Source organism: Convolutriloba macropyga, unplaced genomic scaffold, assembly GCF_964194025.1.
Source record: "Convolutriloba macropyga unplaced genomic scaffold, txConMacr16.3 SCAFFOLD_2836, whole genome shotgun sequence".
NCBI classification, from domain to species: Eukaryota; Metazoa; Xenacoelomorpha; order Acoela; family Convolutidae; genus Convolutriloba; species Convolutriloba macropyga.
Window position 1 is genome coordinate 15,369 of NW_027453764.1, and position 16,009 is coordinate 31,377.

Sequence of the window (16,009 nt, forward strand, 5' to 3'; positions counted from 1 at the left end):
CTCCTTTCCTCAACTCTGAATTTGCGGATTTGAAACTGAGCCCTCTAATGCAATAGAGTCGTCCAGACAGATTTTGTCGTTCCGATAGGATATAGATTTTTTTTGTTATCCAGACAGCTAGCTCCAATAAAGCAAACCATTCGTAGCTTGCATCTAAAACCTCTCAATTGAGAGTAAGGATCGCAAGGATTTAAACATATCAAATCTGTTAAGTAAGTTTGTTAAGACTTTTTGGTTGGGCGGGTATATATTGTAGATATTTAGTTGCTTTTGCCATCTCTGAGTGGGGAGGACTTTTCGCAAAAAATTTCCATATTGAGCAGAATTTCTTCAATTTTCTTTTTGTCAGCAAGTAATTGAGATCTTTGAATTCCTCTCCTTTCCTCAACTCTGAATTTGCGGATTTGAAACTGAGCCCTCTAATGCAATAGAGTCGTCCAGACAGATTTTGTCGTTCCGATAGGATATAGATTTTTTTTGTTATCCAGACAGCTAGCTCCAATAAAGCAAACCAATCGTAGCTTGCATCTAAAACCTCTCCATTGAGAGTAAGGATCGCAAGAATTTAAACATATCAAATCTATTAAGTAAGTTTGTTAAGATTTTTTTGTTGGGCGGGTATATATTGTAGATATTTATTTGCTTTTGCCATCTCTGAGTTGGGAGGACTTTTCGCAAAAGTTTTCTACATTGAGCAGAATTTCTTCAATTTTCCTTTTGTCAGCAAGTAATTGAGATCTTTGAATTCCTCTCCTTTCCTCAACTCTGAATTTGCGGATTTGAAACTGAGCCCTCTAATGCAATAGAGTCGTCCAGACAGATTTTGTCGTTCCGATAGGATATAGATTTTTTTTGTTATCCAGACAGCTAGCTCCAATAAAGCAAACCATTCGTAGCTTGCATCTAAAACCTCTCAATTGAGAGTAAGGATCGCAAGGGTTTAAACATATCAAATCTGTTAAGTAAGTTTGTTAAGACTTTTTGGTTGGGCGGGTATATATTGTAGATATTTAGTTGCTTTTGCCATCTCTGAGTGGGGAGGACTTTTCGCAAAAAATTTCCATATTGAGCAGAATTTCTTCAATTTTCTTTTTGTCAGCAAGTAATTGAGATCTTTGAATTCCTCTCCTTTCCTCAACTCTGAATCTGCGGACTTGAAACTGAGCCCTCTAATGCAATAGAGTCGTCCAGATAGATTTTGTTGTTCCGATAGGATAGAGTATTTTTCATGTTATCCAAAGAGATAACTCTGATAAAGCAAATCATTCGTACCTTGCCTCTAAAACCTCTCCATTGAGAGTAGGCATTGCAAGGATTTAAACATATCAACTCTATTTAATGAATTTGTTAAGATTTTGTTATTCGACGGGTATATATTGTAGATATTAAATTGCTTTTGCCGTCTTTGAATGCGGAAGAGTTTTCGCAATTGTTTTCCATATTCAGCAGAATCGTGTCATACACACTATTTGAATTTTTCTTTGATTTTTCAAGCAGTTGCAGTTTTGATTTGGTAGCAGGACTGCTATTGAGATCATACAGACGCATAAAAGGTAACCATGATTTATAAAGTCCTAATTTGATAACAGTCCAAACTTTGAGCCAAACAATTTTGTTTTAGAAATATAGAGCTGTAGTCGCTGTTTTATTTGTTTCCTCAATTAGATATATCCATATGGATCTTGTATGTCCTAGAAACTAAACCATTAACTGTTAATCTGCGCTTTTGGTCTCTGAGCTTTTGTTTTTTACGCGTTCGATTTCTCTGGATCGCCACCGAACTTTCAGAAGCATCAAAGTTTTTTGGACTTGATGGAAAAGTTTTCTGAATGTAATTATATAGTTGTCATCCGAAACAATGAAACAACGTAGTTAGCTCATTGCTTTGTTCATGAAGAGCTTTGCCTTTTTCTCTGTGCGCTAAGATCTGCGTCAGGCTGGAAGATTATTAGACTATTCGGGTTATTCAGACGGAGTAGGGAAGTCTGCACTTAGTGTTTGCGCAACAGTCTTCCAAATTCAACAGAAACTCTTCAAGTTTTTTTTGTCAGCAAATAGTTGAGATCTTTGAATTCCTCTCCTTTCCTCAACTCCAAATTTGCGGACTTGAAACTGAGCCCTCTAAAGCAATAGAGTCGTCCAGATAGATTTTGTTGTTCCGATAGGACAGAGAATTCTTTATGATATCCAGACAGCTAGCTACGATAAAGCAAACCATTCGTACCTTGCCTCAAAAACCTCTCCATTGAGAGTCGGGTTTGCAAGGATTTAAACCTATCAAACCTATTTAATAACTTTGTTGAGATTTTGTTGTTGGACGGGTATATATTGTAGATATTTAGTTGCTTTTGCCGTCTTTGTGCGAGGAAAAGTTTTTGCAACAGATTTCCATATTTAGCAGAATTTCTTCAATTTTCTTTTTTTTTTCAGCAAGTAATTGAGATCTTTGAATTTTGAATTCCTCTCCTCGATTCCAAATTTGCGGACTTGAAACTGAGCCCTTTAATGCAATAGAGTCGTCCAGATAGATTTTGTTTTTCCAAGAGGATATAAAATTTTTTTTATGTTATCCAGACAGCTAGCTCCAAAAAAGCAAACCATTCATAGCTTGCATCCAAAACTTCTCCATTGAGAGTAAGGATCGCAAGGATTTTAACATATCAAATCTATTAAGTAAGTTTGTTAAGATTTTTTTGTTGGGCGGGTATATATTGTAGATATTTAGTTGCTTTTGCCATCTCTGAGTGGGGAGGACTTTTCGCAAAAATTTTCCATATTGAGCAGAATTTCTTCAATTTTCCTTTCGTCAGCAAGTAATTGAGATCTTTGAATTCCTCTCCTTTCCTCAACTCTGAATCTGCCGAATTGAAACTGAGCCCTCTAATGCAATAGAGTCGTCCAGATAGATTTTGTTGTTCCGATAGGATAGAGAATTTTTCATATTATCCAAAAAGATAACTCTGATAAAGCAAACCATTCGTACCTTGCCTCTAAAACCTCTCCCTTGAGAGTAGGCATTGCAAGGATTAAAACATATCAACTCGATTTAATGAATTTGTTAAGATTTTGTTGTTCGACGGTTATATATTGTAGATATTAAATTGCTTTTGCCGTCTTTGAATGCGGAAGAGTTTTCGCAATTGTTTTCCATATTCAACAGAATCGTGTCATACACTCTATTTTAGAAATAAAGAATTATAGTCGCTGTTTTATTTGTTTCCTCAATTAGATATATCCATATGGATCTTGTATGTCCTAGAAACTAACCCATTAACTGTTAATCTGCGCTTTTGTTCTCTGAGCTTTTGTTTTTTACACGTTCGATTTCTCTGGATCGCCACCGAACTTTCAGAAGCATCAAAGTTTTTTGGACTTGATGGAAAATGTTTCTGAATGTAATTATATAGTTGTCATCCGAAACAATGAAACAACGTATTTAGCTCATTGCTTTGTTCATGAAGAGCTTTGCCTTTTTCTCTGTGCGCTAAGATCTGCGTCAGGCTGGAAGATTATTAGACTATTCAGGTTATTCAGATGGAGGAGGGAAGTCTGCACTTAGTGTTTGCGCAACAGTCTTCCATATTCAACAGAAATTCTTCAAGTTTTCTTTTGTCATCAAATAGTTGAGATCTTTGAATTCCTCTCCTTTCCTCAACTCCAAATTTGCGGACTTGAAACTGAGCCCTCTAAAGCAATAGAGTCGTCCAGATAGATTTTGTTGTTCCGATAGGACAGAGAATTCTTTATATTATCCAGACAGCTAGCACTGATAAAGCAAACCATTCGTACCTTGCCTCTAAAACCTCTCCATTGAGAGTCGGGTTTGCAAGGATTTAAACCTGTCAAATCTATTTAATAAGTTTGTTGAGATTTTGTTGTTGGACGGGTATATATTGTAGATATTTAGTCGCTTTTGCCGTCTTTGTGTGGGGAGGAGTTTTTGCAACAAATTTCCATATTTAGCAGAATTTCTTCAATTTCGTTTTTTTCAGCAAGTAATTGAGATCTTTGAATTCCTCTCCTCGTTTCCAAATTTGCAGACTTGAAACTGAGCCCTCTAATGCAATAGAGTCGTCCAGATAGATTTTGTCGTTCCGATAGGCTAGAGAATTCTTTGTTATCCAGACAGCTAGCTCCGATAAAGCAAACCATTCGTACCTTGCCTCGAAAACCTCTCCATTGAGAGTAGGCATTGCAAGGATTTAAAGATATCAACTCTATTTAATGAATTTGTTAGATTTTGTCGTTCGACGGGTATATATTGTAGATATTATGTAGCTTTGAATGCGGAAGAGTTTTCGCAATTGTTTTCCATATTCAGCAGAATCGTGTCATACACTATTTGAATTTTTCTTTGATTTTTCAAGCAGTTGCAGTTTTGATTTGGTAGCAGGACTGCTATTGAGATCATACAGACGCATAATAGGTAACCATGATTTATAGAGTCCTAATTTGATAACAGTTCAATCTTTGAGCCAAACAGTTTTCTTTTAGAAATACAGAATTGTAGTCGCTGTTTTATTTGTTTCCTCAATTTCTTCTTTTCATACTTATTAAAAAAAAAGGGCCGTGTACACCATCCGGCATTGATGGACGTAGGTCGAAAAATAGGGTATGATGAGTAGCACTTAGTAGCCGGATGCTGCACTCCAAGTTGTTCCCCTCCAGACAGTGTAAAGACGGCCCAGTCACAAAAATAAATAACAAGTGGAGAGGAAAGCACCTATATATATATATATATATATATATATATATATATATATATATATATATATATATATATATCTATATATATATATATATATATATATATAGCACACATAGGGAACTAGAATGGAAGGATTAAAATAAAAATGGATCATCAAGGAATAAGCAAATGAATAGAGATAAGCAGCCAAACACTCAGTGCAGCCTTCCCTCCTCCACGACGGCGCTAATCGAAGTCTCACTGAGAACACGAGGCTTGAGGGCACGACATCCTCTCAAGCAGAGAACACAGCTCCTCAGAAGTGCGAAGCTGATTTTCGTTCGGATGTAGCTTATAGTGTCGGCGTACGGCTCTCCGCGTTTTTCGCTGATCTTGGTTGCGAGTTGTTTCATAACGCGCAATGCTGATGGACCTGGACCACCCGAACAAGCAAAAACAAACCAGTGCATTGAAGCTGCTGTGTTCGGTTTCGCGGATTCGCTCTTCGTACTTATTTCGCTTGATGCTCTCGTGATATTTGTATGCATCTTTTATGGTCTTAGGGCAGCTCTTCGCATGAGGGTTGAAAATCTTCACATCGAAGAAAGTGCGATTAAAGCGGGAGCCCCACAGACCGTTTGCCTTGATGTCCAGTCGAGCGTCATCATCAGTGGTGGTGGAATTACTCGAGAAAATTTCTCCATCGAGCGACTGAAGTTTTGGCTCTATCTGTACATCGTGGCAAACGTCATCCATCAGGTTTGCAAACACATCTCTAATTTCGTTGTGTCGTAGGTGCGTATAACCGCTTTTGGCGCAATGGAGGGCATGGGTGAGGCTGAATTCTTTCCCGCATGGGCATATGGCTGGCGTGTTCTTCGCTTCCCAGGTGTAGCGAAGTGCTATTCCATCACGGAACTCAGTCTTCGTGAGGTCAAAACCATGTTTTGACAACTGAAGCGCGTTATGCCAGCTTGATGCTCCTTTCTCCGAGGCCAGCTGGATGGTATACTTCATTTCTGGTAGAATGTTTTCGATTCTGGATTTTTTCGAGATGAGTTCACGTTGATTGTCTGCTTTCTGTCTGAGACTGATCTTGGTTTGTTCTACTTCACATTGTTGAATATTATTGAATGACGCCAATGGTCTTGAGAGTTCAACTGATTGCTCAAGATTTTTGTGAAGATCTTGTGGGAGGGCGATGTTAAGCCCACCCATTCTGAGAGGGAGAGAAAAAAGTTCTCTTTCCTCTTGGATTACTTCTTTGCCGACGATGTTCGGTATGACTCGGCCAAGCCGCTCCTCCACCTTGTCCAGAACCCCGTCCATGGAAGGTGTAGTACGCGAAAGGAAGCTCAACTTCTGTTGAACCCCCTTCGTCAAACATGCATAGGCATTCTGGGGAGAGGTGAGAGCAAATTGACCAAGTCTGTCTAAACTTTTTGTGTATTTATTTTCTGCATCTTTCAGGAAATTTTTACTGGCCTCAGAGCTTCCGATAACTGATCCCAGGACTCGAGCGCCCTGCGTGATTTCCACATTTGTGCCTGCAAACACAGTTGACGCTTGGCGCTCACCTCCTGGCTTAATTATCAACTGACACTTCGGAGGATTGACAAGATATCCATACTTGGGACTTTGTTTCCTCAATTAGATAAATCCATATGGATCTTGTATGTCCTAGAAACTAACCCATTAACTGTTAATCTGCGATTTTGTTCTCTGAGCTTTTGTTTTTTACACGTTCGATTGCTCTGGATCGCCACCGAACTTTCAGAAGCATCAAAGTTTTTGGGACTTGATTGAAACTGTTTCTGAATGTAATTATTTAGTTGTCATCCTCAACAATGAAAGAACGTATTTAGCTCATTGCCTTGAAGAGCTTTGCCTTTTTCTCTGTGCGCTAAGATGTGCGTCAGGCTGGAAGATTATTAGACTATTCAGGTTATTCAGATGGAGGAGGGAAATATGCACTGAGTGTTTGCGCAACAGTCTTCCATATTCTGCAGAATTTCTTCAAGTTTCCTTTGGTCAGCAAGTAATTGAGATCTTTGAAGATGTGTTGATTCAAGTTAACATTATCTGCAATTCCAGTACTAAAAAATGCAACGTTGCGTTGGCTTGGAAAGTTTGAATGTTTAACTGTCGAGCAGTTTTTCTACAACAAAATCACAGACAAACGGGTCGGGAAAAAATCATTTTAAAACCCGTAAGGAAATTTTTCTAGAGAAATCTTCTGAATCTCAGAAGAAATTTTTCACATAAGCTTCTGACAATGGTTGCTTGAATTGCCTTTTCAAAATATCATTTCGATCTAAACAAAGACTTCAGGGATGGTCTATGTCTGAGATATGGTTGGAACACAGAAAATGTACCCTGCGGTAACAGTTTCCCATTGTCAGGCGCCCTGCATTTCGCCAAATGTCGGGATACAGATTGTTGTAACAATGCTATCAGAGACACTGTTACCAGTCTTCTTGACGAAATATGTCACAATGTTCGAATCCAACCCCATCTTCAGCCACTCGCAAAAACCTTGCCTGATGTGTACAAGTATCTTGAGTCTCTAAAAAAAACGAAATATGAAAAACCCGTGATTGTAGTAGAGTATAGTACGTTTAACGATAGGGTCCCTTATTTTTCATCATTTACATAAACGGTATCCCTGAAATTGTAGATGGACAACTGTTTTACGACTATGTGGACGACTATAAAGCTATTTCTACAGATCAGTCAGCAATAAGCTAAACTTGTTCATTCAAACATTGCATAGTGGTGCTCTGTAAAGTGCGGGAGACTAAACGAAGGAAAGCTAATGGCTCTCTATACTCAATCAGACGTAGTTTTTCGAAATTCTGTCCGGTCACGACAAAATAACATCTGTAGCTGGCATCTATGCTGTGACTGTCAGATCTGCAGAAATAATAGGACAATTTTCTAAGACGACGACTGGGACGAAAATCCCCTCGGTGAAAACTGTAAATCCCCAACAACAACAACAACAACAAAATGCTTATACCAGCGGAGTGGTTCCAATAACGTTTTACGGTTCCTCTGTGTCTCACTATAATGAGACAAATTTACGAATAATTGAAAAAGTTCAGAGAAACGCTACGAAGTGGTTACTAAATGCACATTTCAGCCTACAAAGAACGACTCAGAAAATTAAGACCCTTGCCACAGGCTACTGAAAATTTACTGGAATTTCTTTAACAGATTCTTCACACCAGACAATAAATGCACGTGGAGGGTCCTTTGCAGATGCGGAAGCTGTAACCCCTTGAGCAAACTAATAACCGACTGAAAATTCTGATTGCATCAACAGGGTGAAAACCCGTGGACCTAGCCCTTAACCCTACTCTACTGCCACTACTGTCTCTGTAAATTGAAATGCTCGACATCATATTGCTCATATCAATTTCTAGAGGCAGCTATATCAATATCAGCGATTTTCAACCAACTGCGACCAACACGCGACAGGGTGACCGAAATGAGTTGGTTGTCCCAAAGACCCGCCTTAAGAAAACAAATTCAGAACCGCGTTCCTTGTTAATACAATATCAAGAGCAGTTGGAAAACTTATGCACGAAATATCCAAGAAAGAACTCACTTTTTTGAACTGGAAATAGTTTGAGAAATACAGCGAAACGGACTCAGGTATTTGGACTAGAAGCTGCTACTGCGACTCATGCAACCCCAGTGGGAAAACTTAAAAACTTAAACTGAAGTTCATTAAACTCAACATTTGTTGCGAATCAATGGGTATAATAGTCCCTGAAGCCTATACTACTACTAATACTACTATATGTATTTGTGCACGTGGCTGTTTGCCTGCGACTGCCGAATGTGCCGGAACTCTTAGAGCCTATTGAGCTTATAGGGAGAGATCCCTTCAGCTTGTTGGGAATCCTCAACAACAATTATGGGATCTTTTCCGTTTGCACCCCGCCAGCTTAGTGTACGCATATTATTTGCACACCCAGACGCACATGCCGTATTTTTTATATAATGATTTACAATGTAATGGCACGTGCTCTGTAAGTGGGGGCGGGGGCACAGAACGTACTGGGTGAGCACAAACATAAACGATCCCAATTATGAAAAAATATGTTGTGATGTTGCCCAATTCCATGCTCTGTCTCCTGAGAGCGATAGCGTGCTGCGGTCGGAACATCAATAGAACCACCAGGTGACTAATCTCAGTGTTTCTATGTTTGTTAGAAATGATCTGCCGCTGCCGATTTAAATAGTTAACGGGACGGTGCGTGTATTAATCATTTGGGTCTTTCCCATTGTTGCCCCCCCCCACCGCTTAGTGGTGAGATAACCTATGGCCCCCCTCACCCAATCACAAGAAAAAATACCATAATAGGTGGGGCTATATTGGGAAAGACGCAATCTTTCTAATGAAAGGGGTCAGCATTTGGAATAACTAAAACGACAGTGCATTACATTTTAGAAGTTATGAGCAATCGACTCACATTATTTATTTCCTGACAATGAGTCAACAATATTTCGACCAAAAAAGGATGCGCGAGCAGTGTCCTTGTTGTCTGAAACCCTACGACAATTCCACGAACAGATGTGTGCAAGATGCATGTGGTCACTTGCGATGCTTTATGTGCGTCTTCCAAGGAATCAGATGTGTGCTATGCATGCAGCCCCGACTTCATTCCTCTCATGCTAACCAAATCTCGGCTCAACCAAGTACGTTTAATGTTCTGTAGTTGTTCGTAAAGTCATTTCGGTAACATGCGAACTTGGATCATTTGATTTGTAGATTTCTTGACTTACGTGTTTAAGGGACAACCGTGAAATAAATAAATTGTTAATTGTTATTAATGCACTTTCCTCAAAATATCAGTAACGTCCTCCAATTATCTTTCGTTTTTATATTCGGTAATTTAATTTTTTGTCCTGCATTTTAGAGCCCGTGAGACGTCAACACCAACAGACACGATCAAACGAAAATTATGTTCAAGAACAGAAAAAACAACCTCCAATACCAGTTCCCGAGCCAATACCCGAACCAGTACCAGATGAGCTCAATGATGAAGATCATCATTACTTCCTGTACCAACCTGTTGAAATCAAGGAAGAAGGTGGTCAAGGTCAATCGAGTACTTCTGCTAAGAAAGATAACCTGGCGTTGCCGGTCAACGATCCGACAAACTTCGCGAACTCACGATTGATGACCCCTATTGCAGAGGAAGAAAGTCAACTGTCGTCGGATGAAGACAGTGAATTGGATAACCAGGATGTGGTAACAACTCCGGTGCAAGATCATATTTATTGCAGTATTTCCGACGATGACCTGCCGAGCAAAGTCTTCGAGGATTCACTAGCCGAAAGCTCATTTCCCGACATTGTTAGACCAAGTATAGACATAGCACCCCGTTTACCACCCAGAAAACCAGAGTTCAACACCATAACTACATTACCATCAACCGCTACACATTCTAGCAATGGTTCGGCTAAGTTGACGTTCGATAAACCTGGTCAGTCGCAAGGTAGTTCAGAAAGCCTAAAATCCCTTTCAACCGAAAGCAGTTCGCATACAGTGCGCAATTGCGGTACTGTTACGGGATCTACTTTGAGCTCAAACATTGGGGGGTTTGACCGGCACGGATCAAGGAAATCTTCTTACAAAGAAAGTGGAGCAAAAGAGCGATCAGTTAATCATGCCGTTCAACATTCATTAGCCTCACAGCCTGTTTCCATTCAGAGTGGATCTAAAATTAACAAAAGTACAAGTCTTTCCTCGGTTTGCTGCGCAGATGCAAATAGCAGGTCCCATTTGCAACAAAGCTCACAAAATCAACGTAAGAGATTAAAACAAAGACTTTGTTTGTAGTTGAACTAAAATCAATCAATGTTGTTGACATTGGTTTTGCTTTTAATTTGTTCTGTCCTTTCAAATTGTCTGCCTTTTGTTTGAATTGGTCCGACCAAGTGGTTTTGGACTAAGAGGGATTAAATCAGAGTTATTTTGGCTTTTATTAGCCGCCGGGGTGTATTGGAACAATAACAAGACTGCACACACTCTTTCGATCACTCTTTTTAATACCATTCATGAATTATTAAGCATGTTAAGACTGCTTTTGAAGTAGAAAAATACATGAACTGTGAAAAATGCCACATTTGGTTAAGACTAGTAACACCGAAAAGCAACTTGAGCCAGACTTAGTTATTGAAGAATGTTCGATTCAGTGCGAATTGTACGCATTCAAGCCTATTTTAAATATCAATGGAACACAGACCTAGATTTCAACCGGCTAGTTATAATAAAACGCACTTTGCTCTGTTTAGTAGTAGTGATAGTTAGTGATATTGTTGTTTATATTTTAGATTCCACTAGTAGTAATAAACCGACGGCGGTTGTTATGACTCAACTTCAGCAAGTGCAAAACACAGTGAATGGTAACAACAGCACTAGTTACGCTCAAATGCCGTTGCAATCAAACGTCTGCGAGGTTACAGCAGAGCTCAAGTCAAGCAGTAACTCTTCGCTCAACAGGAAATTCAATGCAAACATGATAGTGCCAAGTAAGAGTGAGCTATTGAGATAATTAAAAACTAATCTTGATTGATAAATGACAATGCAAATTATTGTTTAATTGATAACATCAACAACCAAGCAGTAAAGAGTTGATTTGACTTCACGGCCGTTTGTTCTTAGAGTCATGAAAAGCGTTATTCAGAATTATATGCGCAGAATTTGACAGCAAACGGAGAAATACTTGAAACAGTTCATTGGAACTAGTAGCGACATTAAGCCATCCTTCAAACGCCGAGTAAATTTGGTTTTCTAGTTCTTTAGTGCGATAGTAAATGATAAATTGGTGTCACAACACTGGCATGGTCTATATTTAGAGGTTCTTAGGGTTATAGACAATGAATTATTGCAGAAATAAGCGATATGTCCAAAATGTTAGCGGTTTTGTAACATTTAAGATCATGATCTTCATGCTCAAAGAAGCCGTTAGCGATTGTTTATCGTACAATTTTAGTATTTTGTCTTATGATGCAAACTCATGCCTGGCTTGTTTGGTATCGTTTCATTTTCTTTTTTCTTTACAGTTTATTAAATTTGAGCTGTTAGGTTCTTAAAATTTCTATCCGGTTGCAATTCGTTCATTAGTTTTTTCATAGTTTTCATTAATCTTCAAATGAAGTTGAGAAAATCAAATCAACCGCAATGTTTCAATTCACTGCAATGTTTCTATGCACACATTAATTTTTAATTGCTCTCAAACGAAGTTTGTAGCAATTATATTAGTCCTGGTCGTTTCGATGCGATTTTTCGCTTGACCGGTTTTTCGTAGAACCCATTTGACTTTTCGTCATCAAAAATGGGATAAACAGGTAGCGCCCAGAGGGCATTAAGTTCTCCTAGAGCCTTTCATTTCACTGGTATGACCCCCCACCACACACACATTACTCCTCTCCCATATCAGCCCTCACTTCACCACCAATCTCCACCCCTGCACATCGCTCAGGCCGTTAGGACGTGATCCCGTGCAGCCAGAGACACCCCCTCCCCAACCGTTGCCCCCATCAATCCGACCGTTGTACCCCGTTGCGCTCAGCTCGCGCCAGTTCAATTAAGCCAAAGCTAGCCTCACTAAACTGTAGCTAGCTACTGAAGAAGGCAGCCGGTCTTTTGAGAGCAATTCGCCACAAGTTACTCGGTTGTTTGTCTTCATATTTGTTCATGTATGTAAGTGCTTGGGGTCTGATAGTTTTCTTTATCGTTAATTTAGCCATTAGGTGCCTTTTTTAAAAGTTGCTGTGTGCTGTATGATAATAGCTTCAATTGGTTGAAAGTTTCAGAAGCCAAATATTTTAATGACGATGAAAACTTAGTGTTTTCAATCCGTTGGTAGTATCCGAAAGTAAACTATATGCATTGGGGAAAATTACTTGTACCGTTTGAACCAAAAAGTATGCCGTCTTTTTGCGGCAGAAAACATAAGCTCTTTAACACATTTTTGAAAGATAAGTGTAGTACAATTTGAAAGACGTAGACACATACAAAACTTACAAACACACACACATGCACCACTCATTTCACACAAACACAAAAATAGAAGCCCCAACACTAAAAATTTTTCTTTGGCAACTGATCTTTACACACAGTTCGTTGTGTTCATTTATGTGTTGTTCGTTTATCTAATTAACTAAGTGTGCAGTGGTTGAGGCAATTGTATCGGTAATTGTATTTTCGGAACCAAACTGTGAAATGAGTTTTGAAGTTTTTCAGAAAGTTTTGTCATTTTTGATGTTCCATGAGTCTAGCGAAACAATTAGTTTTCTAAGATCTCACCGGTGTTACCAGCGTGACTTAAGTTTTGGTGGAAAACTTTTGGCAAAAACGCAATTTTGGCTTTCGACAGATTTAAATCTTCAATTGGTATAAAATAATAAATAATTTTCTAATATTTTTTCATTTTAGTTTTTGTAATTTTGCCGCTATTTGTCTAACCTTTAAAGGAACTACCTCTCATCCACACGTGCGCGCAGGCAGAAATACAACCACACAAGTGCACAAACACACACATACACAAGAAAACTGAAAAACGAACCCGACACCAGAAAATATTGTTTTCGCAACTGAGCTTTACCCTATGGATTGTCTTGGTGCATTTATCTCTTGCTTGTTTTGATTTGAAACCAAGTGTTGACTTTGAGCAATTGCAACGGTAAAATGGCACTTCATTTTTGAAATAAACTGAAAATTTGCTAGTTTTATCTCTTTTTTTGCATACTATGCCAGTTCGTTAAGATTTCGCAGATATGTTACCTGCTATTCTTAATAAGAACCATTTTGTTTTCAAATGTATTTAAAGCCGCAATTTGCAGCAAATATTAAGTTGTTTTCTGGGATTTCTGAGAGTTTTTGCGCTCTACCTCTACTTTTGTCTTAACATGTAAGAGAACTTTATAGGCTGTGTTTATAGCATTGAGGTACGTTGGTTCTCAGTAAGTTTTGCGTATGGGCCTTTTCACTCTTCGGAGTATTTTTTTTAATTTTTATGTGAACTGTAAAAGAGAAAAAATATTACTTCAGAAATATGCTTCTTTTTTATTTGAGGAGTTTAACATCAGTGAATTTTTTACTTCAATCTAGAGAAAAGACGAGACTCAAAAAGATCAATTCGAAGAGCAATTTCAGGCGACAGAGAAATGAAATATTTTCACATTCAATTTTCTTTTTTTTTTCAACTTGGCCATCCAAGAATTCTCACTCAAATATTTTTTTTCCATTCTAGAAGAGATAAGTTCGAACAATCTATTCTGATAATATAGGGATTTAACATCAAAAATTTTCCATCTTTACTTTTCATTAGTGACTTTGCTTGATTTGATGTTCCTTTAATGAAACCGATTCTTTACGTTTCCGTGGTTTTGAAGATATTGAAATGGTTATGTATGATGAAATAAGAATTGTTCGCAAAACTAACTGAATTTAGAAATAAATACATTTTTTAGTTTTCCTGTTTTTGAAATATTTTGAGAGATCTAAATTGCCCGAGGTTGTCTATTTTCCAAAATATCTGTTGGATTTAGAGAAACAGCAAGTTGGATAATTTTAAAAAAAAACAAAATCTTGAGACAAAAAATGATTTTTCAAAATTTTTGGTCAAATTGTTTAAAAAGTTAGCTTTTAAGCTCGAAACTGTAAAGATTTACTCCTGATCTTAAAATTCGACGCGATCTGTCACCTCTCACCCACATGCGTGTTTTTCCTTTTCAATTGTTCCTTCGGAATTTAAAAATTTATAGTGTTCCCTTTTCCAAAATATTGGATGTTTTTTATATATATCAGATCTAGATCCCGAGTGCTACATAATAGTGTTTTTCTTTTCTCTACGATGCAGAAAAAATTTCAAATTGGACTGAAGAAAAGCCAGTCTCGCATATATTCCCCCATTTTGAAAAAAAAATGACGGATTATTTTTTTTTCAATGGATTTGAACTCTATTCTTGAAATCTATCAAAAAGTTCGAGGAAAACCTTCTTGGTTGTGATATGTAGAGATTTGTGCTGTCTTGGGTCTGTTAATGCATTATTGCAACAATTTTCATTATGTAAAAAAGTTGCTTCCGTTTTTTAACTTACTCTTTTCTACCTCTTGACAATGGCCGTCTGGTCCCGGTCGGGGGAGTTGCCGTTGTCGTCTTTCTTCTTCAATTCCTTGGGTTTTGTTGTTTCGAAAATAGGATCCTTGTTTCAATTTCTTTATTCAGTCATTTCTTTTGTTTCGCCACGTGCACCTTTGTTTAGCTTGTTTTCAATGATTATGATTCAAACTTGTCGAAGAAATCAAGTTTACAACATTTAGGCGGCAAAATATACTTAATTATCACATCGATAACATTCTCGGGGCCTACCTAACCTGCCGGGGGTGTTTTTGGGAAAACATGTGCAAGTTTAACAGCTGGTCGGGTTAAGAAGCCTTAAGCAGTTTTTACTTCACATGACCTAGCTGTTTTCTCGGGGCCGGTGAACGTCCTTGTCACGCGTCCCAGAGGCCAAATTCCTCTTGGCGTCCATTCTTCCAAAACCTAAACGACGTCATTCACTTCCAACTTGGCATCAGGTTTTAACCACTTCTTCCTTGTGTTCAGGGTTGGAATGTACTCTTTTAGAAGTCTTTTCCAGATTGCTTCTAGTCGTTGTCGCACTTGGGTCCACGTCTTCGTCTGGATTGTGGGAGTCTCTTTGAAGACACCCGCTGGGACATTGGGAAACGCTCTACCGATCAGAAAGTGGTTAGGTGTCAACGGGTCCTCGTCCTCGATGTCACTTCTAACGTGTGTTAAAGGTCTCGCATTGACAAGACTCTCTGTTTCGATTACAATGGTGGAGAAGACGTCCCATGTCAACTTCACAGATCTCAGATTCAAGAGATGAGCTCGTTTTACAATTTGTACGAGCCTCTCCCACACCCCACCGAAATGAGGAGCAGAAGGAGGGTTTAGACGCCATTCGACGGACTCGTTCATTAGTTTCTGTCTAATGAACTCGTGGTCAAGTTTGAGGGGTTGTCTTCGTATCTGTTTTCTGGCTCCAAGAACGTTGCTACCATTGTCACTGAGGAAGAGTCAGGTTGTCCGCGTCTGGCGATAAATCTTCAGATGGCCGTCATGCAAGTGGTTGTTGTTAAGTTTTTTGTCACTTCCAAGTGCACAGCTCCTGTGACTAGACAATTGAAGAGGCAGATAACAGTAAAGGGGCCAATATAGTCGATTCCAACGTTTGTAAAAACTACAAGAGACTGGTCTTGTGGAAATCTGATGTCGGGTAGATCCGCCATAG

General features: G+C 38.7%; 2 protein-coding genes across 2 annotated transcripts; one reads left to right on the top strand and one right to left on the bottom strand.

The window, feature by feature from the left end:
- The first annotated feature begins 9,118 nt into the window (after positions 1-9,118).
- Positions 9,119-11,416, top strand: LOC142358529 (uncharacterized). The gene is made up of 3 exons (XM_075409922.1): positions 9,119-9,394; positions 9,616-10,509; positions 11,036-11,416. Exons 1-3 carry the CDS (start codon positions 9,187-9,189, stop codon positions 11,254-11,256), a joined length of 1,323 nt encoding a protein of 440 aa, XP_075266037.1. The 5' UTR covers positions 9,119-9,186; the 3' UTR covers positions 11,257-11,416.
- Positions 11,417-15,255: 3,839 nt separating this feature from the next.
- LOC142358531 (uncharacterized) lies at positions 15,256-15,696 on the bottom strand. The gene has a single exon (XM_075409923.1). It carries the CDS (start codon positions 15,694-15,696, stop codon positions 15,256-15,258), a length of 441 nt encoding a protein of 146 aa, XP_075266038.1.
- Between the last annotated feature and the right edge of the window lie 313 nt (positions 15,697-16,009).